The 17,961-nt window shown below is 40.5% G+C and overlaps 2 protein-coding genes across 5 annotated transcripts in view; both read right to left on the bottom strand.

The window, feature by feature from the left end:
* LOC113033701 (dual specificity testis-specific protein kinase 1) overlaps positions 1-11,007 on the bottom strand; it is a 29,321-nt gene extending 18,314 nt beyond the window's left edge. The window contains exons 1-2 of one of the 2 annotated variants that reach the window (XM_026187752.1): positions 10,551-11,007; positions 9,257-9,323 (exon numbers count right to left, since the gene is read on the bottom strand). In XM_026187752.1, the coding sequence (XP_026043537.1) occupies positions 9,257-9,287 (31 nt within the window). In that variant the 5' untranslated portion in view covers positions 9,288-9,323; positions 10,551-11,007. The remainder of the gene's footprint in view (positions 1-9,256; positions 9,324-10,550) is intronic. The other variant, XM_026187753.1, reaches the window with a different exon arrangement.
* A 3,210-nt stretch (positions 11,008-14,217) lies between these two features.
* On the bottom strand, positions 14,218-17,883 carry b3galt8 (beta-1,3-galactosyltransferase 8). 3 transcript variants are annotated; one of them, XM_026188687.1, is made up of 3 exons: positions 16,740-17,881; positions 15,113-15,228; positions 14,218-14,504 (listed from the first exon to the last, which is right to left on the bottom strand). In XM_026188687.1, the coding sequence occupies exons 1-3, from the start codon at positions 17,465-17,467 to the stop codon at positions 14,464-14,466; spliced, it is 885 nt and encodes a 294-aa protein (XP_026044472.1). In that variant the 5' UTR covers positions 17,468-17,881; the 3' UTR covers positions 14,218-14,463. The 3 variants fall into 3 exon arrangements, with proteins under 3 accessions (XP_026044472.1, XP_026044473.1, XP_026044471.1); XM_026188688.1 differs by lacking the exon at positions 15,113-15,228 and having other exon boundaries at positions 16,740-17,880; XM_026188686.1 differs by lacking the exon at positions 14,218-14,504 and having other exon boundaries at positions 14,706-15,228; positions 16,469-17,883.
* Between the last annotated feature and the right edge of the window lie 78 nt (positions 17,884-17,961).

Raw genomic sequence — 17,961 nt, 5'->3', positions numbered from 1 at the left:
ACCATTTATCTTCTGCTGCAAGGACCAGGGAGGTCTGCTTGTCTCCACCTCAAAGTGAAGGGGACTATCTCCTGGGTTCTGGGGGCTGATTGCCCCTCTGGGGGTAATGGTGCCTGGATCTGGGAGTACACAGTGTGTATGGGGGAGTGTAAATGTGTGTACGCCATCCAATTCTGCACTGTGACAGCTGCTGCTGCATGACCCCTCCCCCAAAGCTCTCCTCTGCTCTTCTCTGAGTGGGCGCCGTGACTGTCCCTGCAGTGGTCATCATGGGGGGGCCTCTGGATGTCTGGGGCCCAGGTCTCATCCATGCCGGCTTTAGGTGCTGACAGGAGGGCCTGTGGCTCCCCGCACCCACTATTAGCGCTCACACACACAGGTGTACAAACAGGTATGCACAGACACAGTATCTTGGGCTGCTACTGCCTCTAAAAATATCTTGTATTATTAGTACTGTGTGCTGTTCACTAACATTGTCTCTGTTATTTTTGCATATGTTGGCTGTTGCTGTGGTTTCTCTGCTGTTTTCTTTTTTTTTCTCTAAACAGGTGTTGAAGCAGACTCCCAGTGTTTTTTCTCTCTCTCCATCTCTCTTCTCCTTTATTGTTCTCTCCTTCTGTTAACTTTCTCCCCAACTTCACATACTTTTTTTTCTCTTTTCCGTCCGCCGGTCTTGTACATTGTGGTTCTAATAACCCAACATAAAAAAATCCTAATAAAATATCACTATCAAGTAGACAGTTATAGCAAATGCCATAATGCTCTACTTGCGAAAGCAAATCTGTTGGCATTTTTTCACCTTCAGACAACAATTCTGATTGCTACACTGCCAGATGGGACAGAGGAAAAAAGCAAAACAAAACAACAACTAAATGGCTACGTATGTCTCTATGCATAAATATATGAATGAAAAATTACAAAAAAAAAAAAAAAAAAGAGAGAGAAAATGAACTGGAAATTCACTTCCAGAATTGCAGCCATTAACAAAAGTGGGCAACTTTGATACTTGTAGTCACATGTGAACAATTTCTCTATGCATACAATAGTCCAACATGTGCAGGACATGAGCAACACTGTTGTTCAGTCAGGAAGTCTGGGTGTCATTGGTAACAACAATTTTTTTTGTTTTGTTTTTTTTGTGCAAAGAAAGCCTTGCAGTCCAAACTCTACATAATTAAAAATAAAATAAGTATAGTTCAGCATCAAGCTCTCATATTTACACATTTGCAGAAAATATTTACACAAAACTCAACACTGAGTGTGAGTGAAGATCTCTGCAAAACCTTTTTAACCAAGATCTACTAACAATTCATCCCTATCACTGAGTAAAAAAGTAGGCAACTGAACTTCCTCAGGGTTTATTAAGACATTTCGCTTCACATCCAAGATGCTTCATTAATTCTAAAACAACTGTTGGAAAGCCAAAGGTAATAAATCCCTAATGAGGCTGTCCCATAGGTGGTAGCCCTGAGGGTCACTAACCCACTAACGATTATATGAGTCATCACATGAGTTAAGGTGTGGAAAAAACATGTGGGTCATTCCCGTCACCGGGGCCGACAGGTGAAACCGCTGTGACACATTGCCCCAGCCCACCATAATGTTAGCTATTGACAGCACCTTAGGCAAGGTGCGAGTGGGGGTTAAACCACCTGGACTCCTGGGATTCACTTTAAGTGGTGATTCACAGTGTATGCAGTTGACCTCCTTTACTCTTCCCTCAAAGAAGGGCATCCTTGAATGTGAATGTGGGCCGTTTCTCCTTTGAGTGCAGAGGTCCAAGTATTCCTCACTGCACTGCACTGCACAAACTTTTTAAGCTTGCATTGGGTGTTTTGTCTTTCATGTCTGGTATTCTTTGCTGTGCATTGAGGTTTGGATAAATGCCTGTTTTAAGAGTTTTCTTTATATATGTGCAATCCTTTTCTTTTTTTTCTTTAGAGGAAAGAAGAAATGCAGTTTGTGGGGACAGGTTAATTGAGTAATCCAAATTGCCCATAGGTGTGAATGCGGGAGTGAATGTGAGTGCAAACGGTTGTCTGTCCCTGTGTATTGGCCCTGCGACAGACTTGCGACCTGCCCAGGGTGTACCCCGCCCCTCGCCCTATGACAGCTGGGATAGGCTCCAGCGCCCCCCGCGACCCTGAAAAGGATAAGCGGAAGCAAATGGATGGATGGATGGATGGATGGATGGAAAGAAGGGGTGATTAGGACCCTACACCCAAAGTTCTAGTGGCCAGTTGGAGTCAAACAGCAGGTAATGATCTGTGTGTGTGTGTGTGTGTGTGTGTGTGTAGGGGGGGGTTCCGATAAAATTCAGCATTGAGGTTTCCATCCTCCTTCATTGGTATGTTCCCTGGTGAACTTTTCAGTGGGGGTGTCATTTTCTTGGATTTTGCTTTTGACCAAGGTGTTTCAAAAAACAGACCTAAAGAAGCACAGTTGCCTTCTTTTCAAGCTCTCAAGACAGCAAGGAGGTTTTTCCTTTCCACTTCTTTTCCACATCTTTCTTCACTGACCTCTCTGTGTGCGTTTACTGTGCTAAAGATCAAGTTACAGGCTTTTGTTTCTTTTTTACCTTGAATCTATTTCTGCTACACCACCCCACACTTTCGCAGCGTCTGGTTTTGTTTTTACTGGAGCATCTGGAACATTAAGTGTCAAGTGTCAACAAAAAAAACAAATCTCAAGTTTGTACTGTTTCAGTTTCCCAATGCTTTCGTTACAATATAATTAAGAGGATGGAAAGATTCTCAGATACAACAAAGTTGTAATGGTGGTAATTCTGTAATGTGCTCTGCCCTGCGGTATAGTTCTTAATACCATGGTGAAGTGGTAATGTGGTTGTGGCTCCAACCACATCCCCATGGAAGAAAATTCCATAGTTGCGCACATTTAAGCGTAATCTCTTGGTAATGACTACACAAAAATGATGAGATGATACAGGGGGAGGGGCCAGACACAGACAAACAGTTATGTAGGCAATTTGGTCTAGCCAGGTTAAATCATCGCTGGAGAACAAGATTCATTTTGTTGTGAGATTAAACAGTAAAACACTGAAGAGTAGGGCTGCTCGATTATGGCAAAAATGATAATCACGATTATTTTCACTGAAATTGAGATCACGATTATTTGACGATATTTATTTCGTCCGCCAGAGCTTATATTATTTTTTTTACATGCTGTAGTGCCATTTGTGGGAGCATTTCAAGTTGCTATACATCAATACAACTGTTATAGCCCATATTTTAATAATGTGTATGCATTAAGTCCATAGTAACTACATTAATTGCAAAAAAGTGCAATAAACTACAAAAAAATTGAAAATCGTTTTTGTTTTTACATATATTTCTACTTGGAGAAATTTAAGAGGTTTATCCCTCAAAACTTTAAATACAAAAAAGTTGCAAAAAATAGTTTACAACAACAGGAAATTTATTTTGAGTGTCTTCATAGTTTTATTTTTGGAGATACAGCAATTTTTATATACTGCAGGAAAAACAAAAAAACAATCCTATGATGCAAATTTGCAAAGAATGTGCATGTGCATCAAAATAAACTATTTCCAGCAGTGCAATTCTAAGGCCTACAAGTAAAAAACTAAATTTTCCGCAAAAATGACGTCACTTGCGATAGTTCACGTTGATGTCTTTTTCAATGTGGGAAGTGTTAAGAACAGCTGATCGGATCGGCAAAGCGTGTTTCTGGAATATTATGTTTTTGTTCCTGCAAGCTCTTTTTATGCAATTTTTGCAAAGCTATATGTGGAAGGAAACCGTGACCGAGGACAAGCTGATGGCATAAGAAGTAAGTACAACTCTGGTTTCATATGGAAAAAAATTTATTGTGCTAGCTTAGCGTTCAGGTTCTACAGGGATTTAAAAATAGTTACACAAAACGAGCATGCTGCTCTGACCGGCTTTAAAGGTTTAACAATAACAATGTATTGAATAATGACTTTAAAAAATAATATAAAATAGTGTGCAAATACTGATAACAGTGCAAATGTTTGCAATATAAGAAATAAATGAAAAATGTGAACTTTGCAGTGTTGCTCTGTGGTGCAGCTACGACACCATAGCAAAGTTTACACACTGTGTCTACTTGATCCACGTCTGACTCCGCGAAGCCATAATGTTTCCACACCACTTAAGTTTTGTTTTTTTTTACCTCTCTTTTCAACCAACGGCAGTCACTCTCCTGTCCAAATAACTTCTCCTTAGCTTTCCGAGCTTCCCTCGGGTCCTCTTAATTGTTGTGACGCTGTTCGAAATGCAGAGAGGTGCGCTTGATTTGCCACATGGAGCAGCGCGAGAGTAAAGCATGAGGGAGGGGCTAATAATCGGCTCAGTCATTTTTAATGATCGTTGAAAGCCCAGATCGTAATCGTGATTAAAATTCGATTAATTGAGCAGCCCTACTGAAGAGTATATATAAATGTTTAAATAAGTTTATTTGGCATCTCTTGTAGTATCTGTTGTTTTAGTAGCTGCGTCACTGCCTCAAGGACGAGCTAGCATACTCGGGTTGTGCCAACGAATAATATCAGTGATCGCCAGTGGCAACAGCTGGCCAGGCAAGGCAATGTTTTGAAAATTTCATTTCCCCGTTGATGCATGAAATTATTATTACAAGATTCAAAATCAACTGAATCTGCCTCGTTGCGGTTTTATGTCACACCTTGCAACACCGTTGTGCATAAGTGAAAGTACACAGGTTTGTACTGAGAATTCTGTGCTACTTTGAAATTAATGTGTGTGGAACAGCGACACTGATCAGCACTCAGACACTGATCTCCGATTGCCCGACTGATTCTTTTCTTTTGTTTCTTTCCCTAAATCGAAGCATAATGTGACTGTGCATTTGCAGAGACACGCACTTACATCGTCTCCTAAACTTTTCTCCCCTCTTGGTATTTGTGAAAAGCTCTGCTGTGTACAGGAATGGCAGGTGAAGCTCACAGTAGAGACAAGATATTTTACACAATGCTTACACACAGCATGCATTTTGATTTATTGAGCTAAAAGAGAAGGGTATATTTTATATTAATATAAGATTTAATTTAAGACATGGTAACATGTAGCAACCAAACCCCCAATTAAGCAACAGTAAACTAATTAACTGAAAAGCAAATAAAATAAACACTTAAAATGGCATTTGTTAAAAACCACCTCAAGCTGTTGCACGGTCATAAGTTGATTGTAACCATAGATCCACTGAGAACTTTCGCCAGCACATGTGACCCATATGGTACCCATGCAAACAGTGGCGTAAAAGGATTGCATGTGTCTATGCGCATGGTCTATAAAATGTCAATTAATGTTCATTGATCAACCAAAATTCTTTGGTTTTTCCAAATGCAATCAGGCCATCTGGGAGTCTCACCATATTAGCGAGTGTGTCTCTTTCTCTCTGTGGTTATGCATGGCATGCAAACAAACAGTGAAGATTCTATTCCACAACAGAGTGACACCCAACCGCTTATGGAAACACTGGGCAGAGAGATGCCTCACTCTATATTTTCTTCTGAAAAAGAAAAATGCCATTTGAGAACAAGACACCACTTGTACAAGATGGCTGAGTGGGCTGAAAACAGCGCTGGAGGTCATACAAAATGTGGAAACAGCACAATGTATCTCTGTCCCCTTCTACTGCCTCCCACCATCGCTGCAGCAACACTGAACTCATCCAGTGTTTGAGCCAAACATCAATGTTTGTCAACTTCAGGCTATATAGGAAAAAAGTGCATTTCCACCCCCAAGAGACCAACGAAGACGAGTTGTCTGACTGGATCAAGTGTGGCAATCACTTTGTAAATTTTTGATGTTTCAAAATCAAAGATGGCTACAGTAAACATGCTCACATTCAAGCTTCACAACGTGGATAATGTGCATTAAACTTTCTATAAGAGAGACAAGGGGATAAACAAACTCGCCACCTAACTCAGCTCTTTGGCTAAGGCATAAAAACTACTTGATGTTGGCTGATGCATCAAAACTAGTTAGTTGGTATAAGTAAAAAATTATGGTTTGGGTTTAGAAAGACCCTTTCGAAATGTTAGCACATTAAAAAGTACTGATGTTACTTTCTGTGATATTTTACACCACAGAGAGGCGATATGAGGAAAACAACATGAGATTTTAGAGATGACATTCTCAGCATTTGCCACCTGCAAGGTGAGCACTTCGTTTAGTCGAGATGCACTCATCAGTATGATTTTATATAAAAATAAAACAAAACACGTGTGTATATCATAGAATCCTCTCCACCACAGCAAGTCTGCTTATAAAGAAATCCTTCCCTCAGTGATAGATTGAGGCAAACACCACTGATTACTTAAGAACTGCTTTTTAAATGGATGATCCATCCTACACAATCAGTGCAAACATGAGCCCTGCAGCTAAGCAGCCAAGATTCCCAGCCATGTAGCAGAACTGTCAAGGTAAACAAAAAGGCGGTAAAATTCTGACCTTGAAACAGCACGCCGAATACAACGCCAGCGGCTAACAGAGATAATAATCTAAATACAAATTTATTTAACTCACTGCCCCTACAGACCATTGAAAAGACGATAAGCCTGACGTCATCAGAAAAACTCCAGATATAAATTCTGTGTGAGCAAGCAGTAAAATATTTTATTATATTTACATATGGTTCTTTGTCTAAAATGTCAAATGGTAACTCTCAGATGTAGGTGTTTGTTTTGGCCAGCGATTAGCACAATCTCATATCTTTTGTAATACGTAATAGAGACAAACCCAGGAGTTCAGGGACAACAATGTTAATGGGAAAACAACTCAGTGCAATTATCTATGTGACCCAAAGAGTTCAAAGCTGAATAAATAAATGAAGAAACAGAAAAAATCTATAAATAAAATTGTATTTTACTACGTTCATGTTATAATAGCAATATTATTGCAAAGTTCTTTTTATATTTCACACCACTGATGTTGTTTCTGCTGCAACACCTTTCAAGAAATAATGTTAAAACTCTAAAAGTTTGCTCGCCAATTAGCACCTGTAAGCTAGAGCAACATCAAAGCCAAACCTATTCCAAATCAATTTATTTACACTAATAGAACATTTTTTTAACTATCTATCAAGCCAACTAGCTTGGTCTACTTATGAGCTTAAGTACCATAGAGGATACAGAATCGGGAACAGCGATGGGTAGTAACGTGTTAAGTAATGTGTTACTGTAATCCAATTACTTTTTTTTCAAGTAACGAGTTAGGTAAGGGATTAATATTGCGAAAAAAGTAATTCGATTCTTGTTACTTTCTCGTAATCACGCTGCATTATTGCGTTACTAAACTGTGATTTTCTTTGTGAGAGTGTCTCATGACAATGGCGTAAGTGCGTGCAACCTCTGTGGCAGTGTGTGTAGATCAACAGAGTACGACCATGCAGCATTTAAAGCTTGGAAGTACTGACATTACTCTGAGTAAAAAAGTATACACCGCTGTACACTCTGCATGGAAAGAAAATTTTCTACAGCGAAAAATGAAACTTCAAATCTGAGCAAGCACCTAGCACACTGTCATGGGAATGTGACATTCACAGAGAAACCCTTGGATCCCCCCGCTGACATGACTGCGACACCGGGCAAACCTCCACCAGCCCCACTCCTGCTAAACAGCTGACAACAGATTTAAGAGCAGCAGGACTTAGTGTTGCTGAATCTTTTCATTTTATTTATTTTTGTTCTGTTTTACTTGCATCAATTTGAAAGAGTGAGTGTAAACACAGAAAGAATATTTTATTTTATATGCTGGAATATGCAGAAAATAGGTTTAAATGTTAAACCTATTTTCTGCATATAATTTAATTTTTGCGTGATTTAATGTGCATAAAATTAAAAGATTAAAGCCAATAAAACACATTTTAAAAAGAGACTTTTTCATTTGATTCAATTTTATATGATGGATTATGCAGGAAAAAAAATAGAATTGGGCTGACAGGTCTATTGCTTTATTACCTATTTAGGTTGTATATCGTGTTTTTAAAAAGTAACTAAGTAATAAGTAACTAATTACTTTTGAAAATTAGCAATTACTATTGCTATTTTCAACTAACTTGACCAACACTGACAGGGAATACAGTGTTGATAATTCAGACTCACCTCTACTACATTAAATATGATTAAAGAGCAAAAAGATCACAAGTGAAACTAGCCAACAGAAGCTAGTTATTCCAGCTATCACAGCTAATGTGGGAAAGCAGTATATTTGCTCAAATTGGTAGTGAGTTCAGTCACTCGCCTCAAAGCCTATATAACTTCAAAGATGTCAAGTGGGTAGGTCCTTAAATAAAAGTTAGTTCACCTGTCAAGTTCTACCCATGCCATTTCGCAGCAACTAAATTACAATTTGTGGAGGAAAGTAAGGAGTAATTAGTTAAGTATTTGTAGTTCATTTCTGTTCAAGCGATTCATAATTTTCATATCGATGCTACTCGCCATATTACTAAAAACAGTACTATGCAGTTGCAGTTATTTGACAGCTTGACCCAAGTTAATCGCAAACTGAGTGCACATTGACAGCAGCCTGATAGCAGACTGACAAAGCCGTCTTAATGCATGCAATGCAAGTCGACTGCGAGTGTTCACAAACCTGGTTCCTGTTCTTAAAGCAGCCATTTCAAAAGGTAAGAACAAACCACAAGTTCATCGCATCGTGGGTTAGCAATTCATTAACAGGTTTTCAGTGTCACAAAGTTGGCTCTTTTTAACACAGATGGATCATCACTGTAACTTCTAACCTGCTCCAATGCAGATTATTGTGATCATTTTATAAAAACTGACATGTTATTTTAGCAAGTCACCAAGTCAAATGCAGACATTTGTAGCTGGTAACTTCAAGCCTACACAGGATGTGTTGAACATGGAGCCCAGGTAACGGGACACCTCTGTAACGCACCATCTCTGGACACATTTAGACAGGCTGCTGCTGAGCAAAGTCTTTCTATTTCAGAACATTGCAGCGCTAGACACAAATACCCTACAGCAGATTCACCTGCTTAAAGCAAGAGTCCATCAAATACACACTTATTTAACACATACAGCCGCTGCTGTGGAGGTGACACACTGACATTACAGTAAGCAGTGCAGCACCGAAACACATCACAGCTCGAGACGAGCGATAAAGTTGTGATTTCTCAGTTCACTGTCAGATTGCTTTGGAGTCGTTGCATTTACAATCCATTGGCAAACTACATGAAAATGGAATGAAAATTCATTAAAAATCTTAATACTTACTCCACTGATTTAATAAGCTATTCATGTGCATCTTGTAGTGGAACAAATCCAGAAGCTTCTGCAGAAACTGAGGAGGAACCACAGTCAAAAAGCACACACACACACACACACATGCACACACACAGCTTTTTACAAAGACAAGACAAGAGAAAAACAAGCAAGCAAGCAACACTGAACAATAACACAAACACTGATTGACAGACAGGACACTGAACTACGAGACAGCTGTTACTTCATGCATTATGGTTAAAAACTGCTAAAGAAACAAAATCAGTGCCTTTGCACAAAAAGACATACAAACCTTCCTGTTTATGATTATTATTATTCATGATGCTGAATTAACACCACTGTCACAGTGGTTCACAACCCATGTGACCTGTGATCCTTCCTTATCAGGAGAGTGATAAGTGATTTGAGTGAGTGATTTTTTTTTCTTTCCAGGAGAGTTATAAACCTTAAAAAGCAAAAACATTAACCTTGATTTTGAATTCTGTACTTTAATTGGAATATCAATATTTTGACCAGTGTAAAAATTAGCAGCTAACGCTAGCAAGCTTGAGTAACAAGCAGCATCCATAAACTGTACAAGTGCAGTTGAATGGTCAGTACCTCACACTAGGCCGTATCATTTGTCAGAGAACAACAGCTCAAACACAGCAGAGACATCCACTTTAGCAGCTTCACTTAGCAGAATTCACTCGTTAAAGAGTTGCCATAAAAATGAAAACTATCCATAAAGGCCAACATTTTTTGTACCATGTTACACGCATGTGTTTGAATCCTGTTTAAAGTGGCAACTTTGAAATAAGATTCTATGGGGATTGACTCATTTTTAGAGTCAAAGTCAAGTGGACATTAGAGGAACTGCAGCTTTTTGGAACTTTGTCACTGGTTTCATTTCTCAGCTTAGAAAGCTGAGGTGACACTTTTAAATGGATCATGCTAAACAAATTTGATATCACACATTATAATTAGTCCTGTTGCTAAACTGTAAATATCTGTTAAGACAGCTTTAAGGATGTGCACACCTAACCACAAAGCACGTTTCCTTTTTCTCTCTTCTATCTGACTTTAAGTTAAAAAAAAAAAAAGGCCCCTCTTCAGAGTTTCTGGGGACCGCACTATGAATGACTACCCCTGGGTGAAACCAGTGGGCACTATCACAGTTTGGTGTTTTCCATTGTAGTCAATATTAAGTTCTGATGGTGCTGAGCATTTCGCGCCTAGTGGCAGACAGAATTTAGTTTTAACCGTTTAACATAACCCACTTTCTGTTAAATCGTCCAGCACTTACATAGACTGAGTCCCAGCGTCGATGTGCAGATCTGCTTTAAAGTGTCGCTGAAATACTTGGCATCATATATCCGCTCTACTTCGCTGTGTGTGCAGGAAGTCGCGGTTGTTTTGGTAGCTTTCTTCACAGAGAGCGGGTGGTAAAGTCAGCTCACGGCGTCGGTGTTGAAACGAGCCTCGCTAATGCAAATGCATGTTTCATGTGTTGTCTTAGGAACCAGCTTCACCAGCACGTCGGTGGATGAAACTCCACCCACGAGGAGAGGAGGCCGGCCAGCGCGGGCAGGCAGGGAGACAGCCTCAAAGAGTCTGTGTTGATGTCGGGAGGATACTGAGGAAATGATGAACATTTTCACATACAGTGGCGATTTTTGTTTTTTACAGGCTTTATGACACACTGGATTTAAATGTATTGTTAGAGGGCAACTATTGTACTTCAAGGGCCCTGCAAGCCTGTGCTGAGTCTTCACAACAATACTGACTATAAAGGATACAGTGCTGTCACAGCTGTTCGTACTGATGAGAAGTATCTAGATACAGCACAGAGGTGGGAGTGTTTTGAACAATGCTGAGCACTGGCTCAGAGCATAAACTCCCACTCAGTCAGTGTGGGAAATGAATAGATTGGAGCAGACCGCGCACAAATAAACGAAAAATGGACGTAGGGGCGCGGGGGTCTGTATATGACAAGGGTAACACAACAATACAGGATCATTTAGGCTAACCCTTTTCTGTCACTATCAATCAAGGTAATTAGCAACATAATTTGTGGATTAACATACTTGATAGCACCAGAAAATTATTTATTGACATATTATCTCAAAATGGAATCCCTACAGGGTAGTCCTGTTAGTCCCTTTAGTCTGATTTACATTTCAAATTACATAATGCCAGCTTCAAAACGCAAGACCAGGTCCCCACCACAGCAAAGCAACGCAGTGAATATGTTATATTTACACCGTAAAAAGTTCCACTTTTAACAGCATGTACATCTAGATAGTTTGATATTTTTTTCCAATTTGTTTATTTAAAATAAATGCCACGCAGTCTGACAGACATAAAATAGTATTTCCAAAAAAAAGGGTAATTCCAAAAGAGCTATTAACTGAAAGCCTGGCATATGTCATCGTGGTGCACAGTCAAAGTCAACTGGAGGACAAAAGAAGAAGTGGCAAGCCTAAAAAAACACCTACAGCAGAAGAACAGTATCTAAAGGCCTGTGCTTACAAAAGAGCAAAAGCAAAAACCTGACACCGGACCGAGGGATGCATTTGGACCTTCAGCTGATTCGTCTAGTGTTCACCAAGCCTCATCAGTAATGGTGTCAGTGGAAAGGTGACTGTCAAGAAGCCATATGTTTTCATGGAGTGATGAATCCAAATGTGATTTTTTTTCAAACTGTTATGGATATGTAAGCTCAGGATAAAGTGTTTACAGCCATCTGTACAACGCAGTGGCTGCTCTGTCAGATTTTGGGGCTGCATTTCAGTCTGTGGTGTTGGAGATCTTGTTCAATTTGATTGAATTAGGGATGAAGAAAACAATCTTTTGATCTACTATGTGATATCATCTGGAAAACATCTGATTTCCAATAACTAGATAGGAAAATACATAGTGGAACACTATCAGTCATGGGTTGGCCTTCCCGGAGCTCAGACATTATTGAAGCTGTGTGAACGCAACAAAAAGCAGAAACATCCAAAGAAGAGCTCTGATTGTCCTTCAAGAAGCCTGGAGAACTATTCCTGAAGACTACTTAAAGACATTACAGGAGAGCTTGCCTAAGAGAGTTTAGACTGTGATAAAGAATAAAGGTGATCATACCAAATACTGACTTTCAAGCTTGTTGAAAACTATCTGATGTAGTCTTTATGAAAAACTGTGTCTACCTTAAAGTTTAAAGGTCAGCTTGCACACAGGCGTGTCGCCCAGAAGCTGACGAATATCTGTGTGTTCACAAGAGGTGTGTCGAGCTTCTTGAAAGAAACACTGGCACCGTCTTCTCCCTGTGAGCGATGCGTTTGGTTTACTGCCAGCTCAGAAGGGAAAAAAATACATGCAGACTGTCAGCTGCGAGGCTGCTGTGGGTGTTGCAGGTTTGCTGTGAGGCTGCCATCTGCTGACAATCAGCCATGCTGGTGAATCATGGAGACTCAGCTGTCCATTTCTGAGCCCACTCACCGGTGCTGTTGCAATCATCAGTCAGCACTCCAGTCATTACACAGCATCAAATGCTAATTGCATTTTTTTTCTCTTGTTTACTTATCTAACATGAGATTTTTTTTTCCTTTACTTCAACCAGGGGTGTTGCTGTATTTCCCATTTGTTTGTCCATCTGTACGTGCTACAACAACGACCTTTCTGATTTGAATAAAAATTGGTGGAGTGGTTGAGAACCTGTTAAATTTTGTTGTCTGCACCTTGAGCAGTGTACAGAGCCCTCAGTGGGTCTAAACTGCAGCTGTGTTTATGCCCAATTTTTAATTCGTGGAAATCTCAAAAATTTCACAGGCCACACCTTGAATCACAACCAATCAAAACCTGCATAAAATATACATCAAAAAGTGACATTATCGTCTAATCAGACAGGACAGGATGCCCCGTTCTGATGTGTTAAAGTGTTGCTAGAAATATTAGTTACAGACACCTCTAGGATTATCTGTAAAATCATTACAATACATAACATTTGAAGTTTTTTCCACATCACACTGGTTGTTTTCACAGAGGTCTGCCAGCAGCAGTACATTCCAGCTATAAATGAAGCGATCAAACATCCTGCTTTAATTCTGCTTCAGTGCTTCTATTTTTACCACCAGCAAGTTCCTCATTCTCACTCTCAGCTTCTTCCTGCTGCTTTCCTACTGTTGGGTACTTCCACCTTCATCTGCGCTCTCAATCTCTCCAGGCTGGATTTTCAGTGCTACCTATGCTTTATTCCCCATTGAAGCACCATAGAAAATACCCCAACGTGTTTTTCTTTTGAGAGGAATTGCAGTGAGGTGCACTGGTAAGGAAGGCGATGTTGTAGCCATGTGCTTCTGTCCACACTGGTGCTTGCGTGTGTCGCTGCATGCTTGGCTGAATAAGATGCATTTAAGGATACGGTTGAAACAACACTGACTGTAATGTGACTTCTCTGAAGATGAAAGATGCTGTTGTCTACATGACACTTTCCTCAAACTTCATGTGGTTTTCTGACAAATATATCTGAATCTTATATAATAGATTCAGAAGACACTGAATTTTCTTTTTATTTACATTTTACCCATTGCCAACAATGTGCCAAAGAACTTCAGACCTACTTGTAGTGACTTTTTAAACTCGTTCAAAATGCCATAAATATAAAGATTTACACATTTAATTACTGGGTAACACATATTCAGAAATTCTTTAGTTACAGCAAAAAGAGAAAACTGAATACAATGGATGTTTAATAAATGAAGCTGCTACACAGGTTCAATAGGGAACAACTGTAATCACACATCTCAGGTGGCTGTGGCTCAGGCAGTAAAGCAGTTCATGTAGCAGTCCAAAGATTAGGGAACTGATCTCTGGTGCTTCCTGTTGATATGAACCCTGAGTTGCCCCTGATGCATCCACCAGAACGTGTTTAAATGTTAGATAAATGTTGTGTGTGTGAGTGACGTGAAAGCACTTTGAGTGCTGAAATTAAATAGAAATGTGCTATATAAGAACCAGAACATTAATCTAGCTGTGTGTCTGTTCTTTAGATCACTTCCACTTCCCCATACTGTCAGACTCAATGCTGATATCTCTGCTCTTGTCCAATCAACTTCTTTCCCCTCTTCTCTGAGCCAATAAGCCTCCATTCTCTGTGCTCTTCTGTCTTTCAGATTCTCATTTGATCAGCCCTCCTCAAAAGCACCCCATAGTCACTGGAGCCACCATCTTCATCACCGCCAGCGTCCAGCCTCCAGGTGATGGCCCATGTAATCTATTCACCAAATGGCTTGTTATAATTCTGAATTGCAATAAATCACATTCAATTCATATTTTGTCAGAATAATAAATTATGGCCAAAACAAATCCAATAGGGTTAAACAAGGATACATTTAAAATTACTGCACAATAATATAACAAAAATGGAAAAATTCCTCCACTATTTAACACACATAACATCTCAAACACCCCACTCCACATTTTCCAAAACTTTTATTTATATAAAAATTATACACGCTAAATAGAAACAGCATTTGTCAAGGTTGGCAAAGGAGCCTCCAAAGGAGCAGCAGCAGTAATATTAAACAGGGATGATCAGGCTTCCTGTTTGACAGGCAAAAATTATATTGAACCAACTCACAGGTACCATTTTATCCCTGCAACACCCTACAGTTATCACAATAAATCACCAGCAGTAAACCTGATTTCTCATCTTCAAGTCGCTACTGCCACCTGCTGGTTCGTCATGTATGACTACTATGCATGAGTAAACGGGACCCTGACAAAAAAAGCTGCGGGATACACATAGCTTGATTGCAGTATAAAGTAATCAGTGCAATTTAGACATTTTTGTTTAACACATCGAGAATCATTCCAACAAACCCGTCTTAAAGTGCAGTGCACGAGCCACTGGTGAGGTATCTTTGGTATTTTTCTCTGCAGTACAAACAAACGTCACGGTGCAGGTCTGAGGACCGTGATTTGATCTTAATCTAAATCTGACAAACACACAAAAACAAAATGTTAATTCAGACAACACATGACTAGTCACCGAACGCTTTGCTTTAGAAATGTGTGTGTCAGTGCAGCTTTGCTCTCTTGAAATGCTGTGTTTTGTTTTGTTTTTTTGCTGCTGAACTCTAAAAAGGGCAAACTGCTTCAGAGGAGGGGGCATCCATGAGTCTTAACTGAGCGACTTACCATAACTTCCTGTCGCAAACAGGAAGCAAAAAGTACTGTGTTGTGCTGGGTTTTGTGACTCCACGTACACATAGACCCTAAACCCATCAGGCACTAACAGGAGAATACTTTCAAAGAACCTTTGGTTTAAAAGCACTTCTTTGGCATAGGCTAGGAGCAGTAAAAGAAGCTGAAGCACTGCAGTGAATACACATTTTCTTTCAAAGATCACAGAACTGTTGATTGCTCAAGGAAGGGACTGTAACATAGATGTTAAGCCCACTGATGAGTCAAACAGAAAATTCGGTCACATTTTTAACTCTTTGATTATTTTTTGGGTCAAAAAATAATATCACAAAGTAAAAAAGGTGGCAAGTCATTTTTTAAATGAATGTGTGACTTACTAACTGAAGCTAAGGTTTAAAGCTGTGTCTTAACGTGGCCTTAGCCCAAGGAGGTAGATCAGTACTCACTGGCAGGGTTTTATTCTGATCAGTGTTTAGGCACATCTGATCTTTGATGTTACTGACATGTCTGAGTTGAGCAACTTTTCAACATACTTTCTTTCCTCATCAGTTTTAAAATTTAAGGCAACAACCATTTTCATTCTCACTTTCCCTACAGCGATCATATTCTTCAGCAACTCATCTGATTGAGTTTAGTGTAATTTATGACAAAAAGGAAATATCAAAGTGTCACATTTGACAAGGTGGAACCGCCAAACTTTTGGCACAGAAATAAATTAAACACTTAACTTATCACAAAAGGGTTTTTTATAGCCTAAATGAGTACTTGATCAACTTTTGAGTTGAGTGTTAATACAAAAATGTTCCTATTTTTCTTTTTATTAGTAGATTTGAAAACATATCTGCTATAATTCTGTTTATGAAAAGCCAAATATTCAGTATTGAGTAAGGAGACTGATGAGGATGAGTCTAAACTAAGACCTGAAAGGTTTTCAAGAAGATATTTTTCTGTTGATAGACTGATCAGCTGATGCTGTTTGCCACCCTAACCTCTGTGTATCAGCTGGCCTTCTTTCCTTTGCAGCAGACTTACTCTCTTAGAATTGCCTGGTAAGGCACCAGGTAAATGTGATCAGCATCTTTCGTGGCTTTTGGCAAAGTCCTGCCAAACCCTCAGCAGCTTTGGTGCCTTAAAGCCATTAACAATGATCAACTTGGCGAAGGTGCACCTGTCGTACTTCAGGTTTTTGATTTCGAACAGGCTTCTGAAGAACGGCAGGCTGTAGGCGTACACAGGCCTGACACCCAGCATCCGCAAGCACAAGCCCACATAGACATCCTCCAAAGGGATGACCCGCACAAACCTGGAGGCCCAGGAGATCCTGGCTGCCAGGTCAGCGGAGAACACGTAACCGGCTCCAGACACGTAGGAGGGGAAGCTCTCCTCTGGATATAGCTCCTCTGACACGTACCACTTGCTGTTGGGCTCCCGCCGTGGCCTGCCATCCTGGATCACCGACCCTGTGATAAAGTTCTCCTTGGGGGAGTTCCTCAGCCACTGGATCAGGTAAAAGACATTAACGAAGATGTCTGCATCCACCTTCATGGCGTAGGACGCACCGGGGCAGTAAGTAGCCAGCCACCTCATCATCATCATGGTTTTGATTGTCAGATTGTGGTAATTATCCACAAAGTTCATCTGGACGATGTCTGCATGCTGCCTGCTCTCCTCCTCCAGTTTCTGCTGGAGGGCCGACATCTGTGGCCTCTGTGGGATCCCCACAAAGAAAAGAGTGAGGGTGTCCCGGCCAGAGGCGCTCCACGTTTTCCTGATGGCCTCCCGTGCCGCAGCGTCCTCAGCCCCCACGGGCACCATGAACACTAGGAAGGGGCTCCTGTGCCTGCAAACACGGGGCTGATTGAGGAGGTAGCGGTATGTCTGAGGGTCTACGAGACGGTACTCCTCCGGGGGAAGCGGGCTGGGCTCTGGCGTCTGTTTACTCAGTGAGCTCGCTAAGATATGCGCAGTCAGGGCCAGCACAGCGGCAGCACTGAGTAACTTCACCAGCCTCCGGATTAAAGTTGCCCGCATGGTCTAAAACTCTCTTTATTTCCCTAACGCGTCCGATAGCAGGCCCCTCAGCCCGGGTCCCCGTGATCCCACACGGAACATGTTTCCCAGCTGGGAGGACCGGGAAGTAGAAAGTTGTCCTACAAGCTGCCACTTCTTCTTCGTCTCTTCTTCCGCGGTTGAAGGCGTGTTACTGCCAACTCCACGGGTGCGTTCCAAAAGTACCTCCGACCTCCTACTCCTAACCACTTTCCTGACCTCGAAAACCACTTTATCGACTTCAAGGAAAATTTACGTTAGTCGTCTCCTCAGGATTGAGCCTCTAACTCGTCCTGCTGGCAGCAGATTGATGGTTTTTATTGAACTGGCTGCATCTTAGTTTATAAATGACAGTAAGGAGCAAGCTCTGTTTGCCCAAGTGCAACATATTTTGAGCTAGTTTTCCTTTCTTTCTAAAGTTTAGTTTTGAGTTTTTATGTTAGTAAGTTTTTCATACGTAATTTTCTTTAGGTTAA

The sequence above is a fragment of the Astatotilapia calliptera genome, chromosome 12, assembly GCF_900246225.1.
Source record: "Astatotilapia calliptera chromosome 12, fAstCal1.2, whole genome shotgun sequence".
In the NCBI taxonomy this organism is placed as follows: domain Eukaryota; kingdom Metazoa; phylum Chordata; class Actinopteri; order Cichliformes; family Cichlidae; genus Astatotilapia; species Astatotilapia calliptera.
This window is presented reverse-complemented; position numbering and strand designations above follow the sequence as displayed.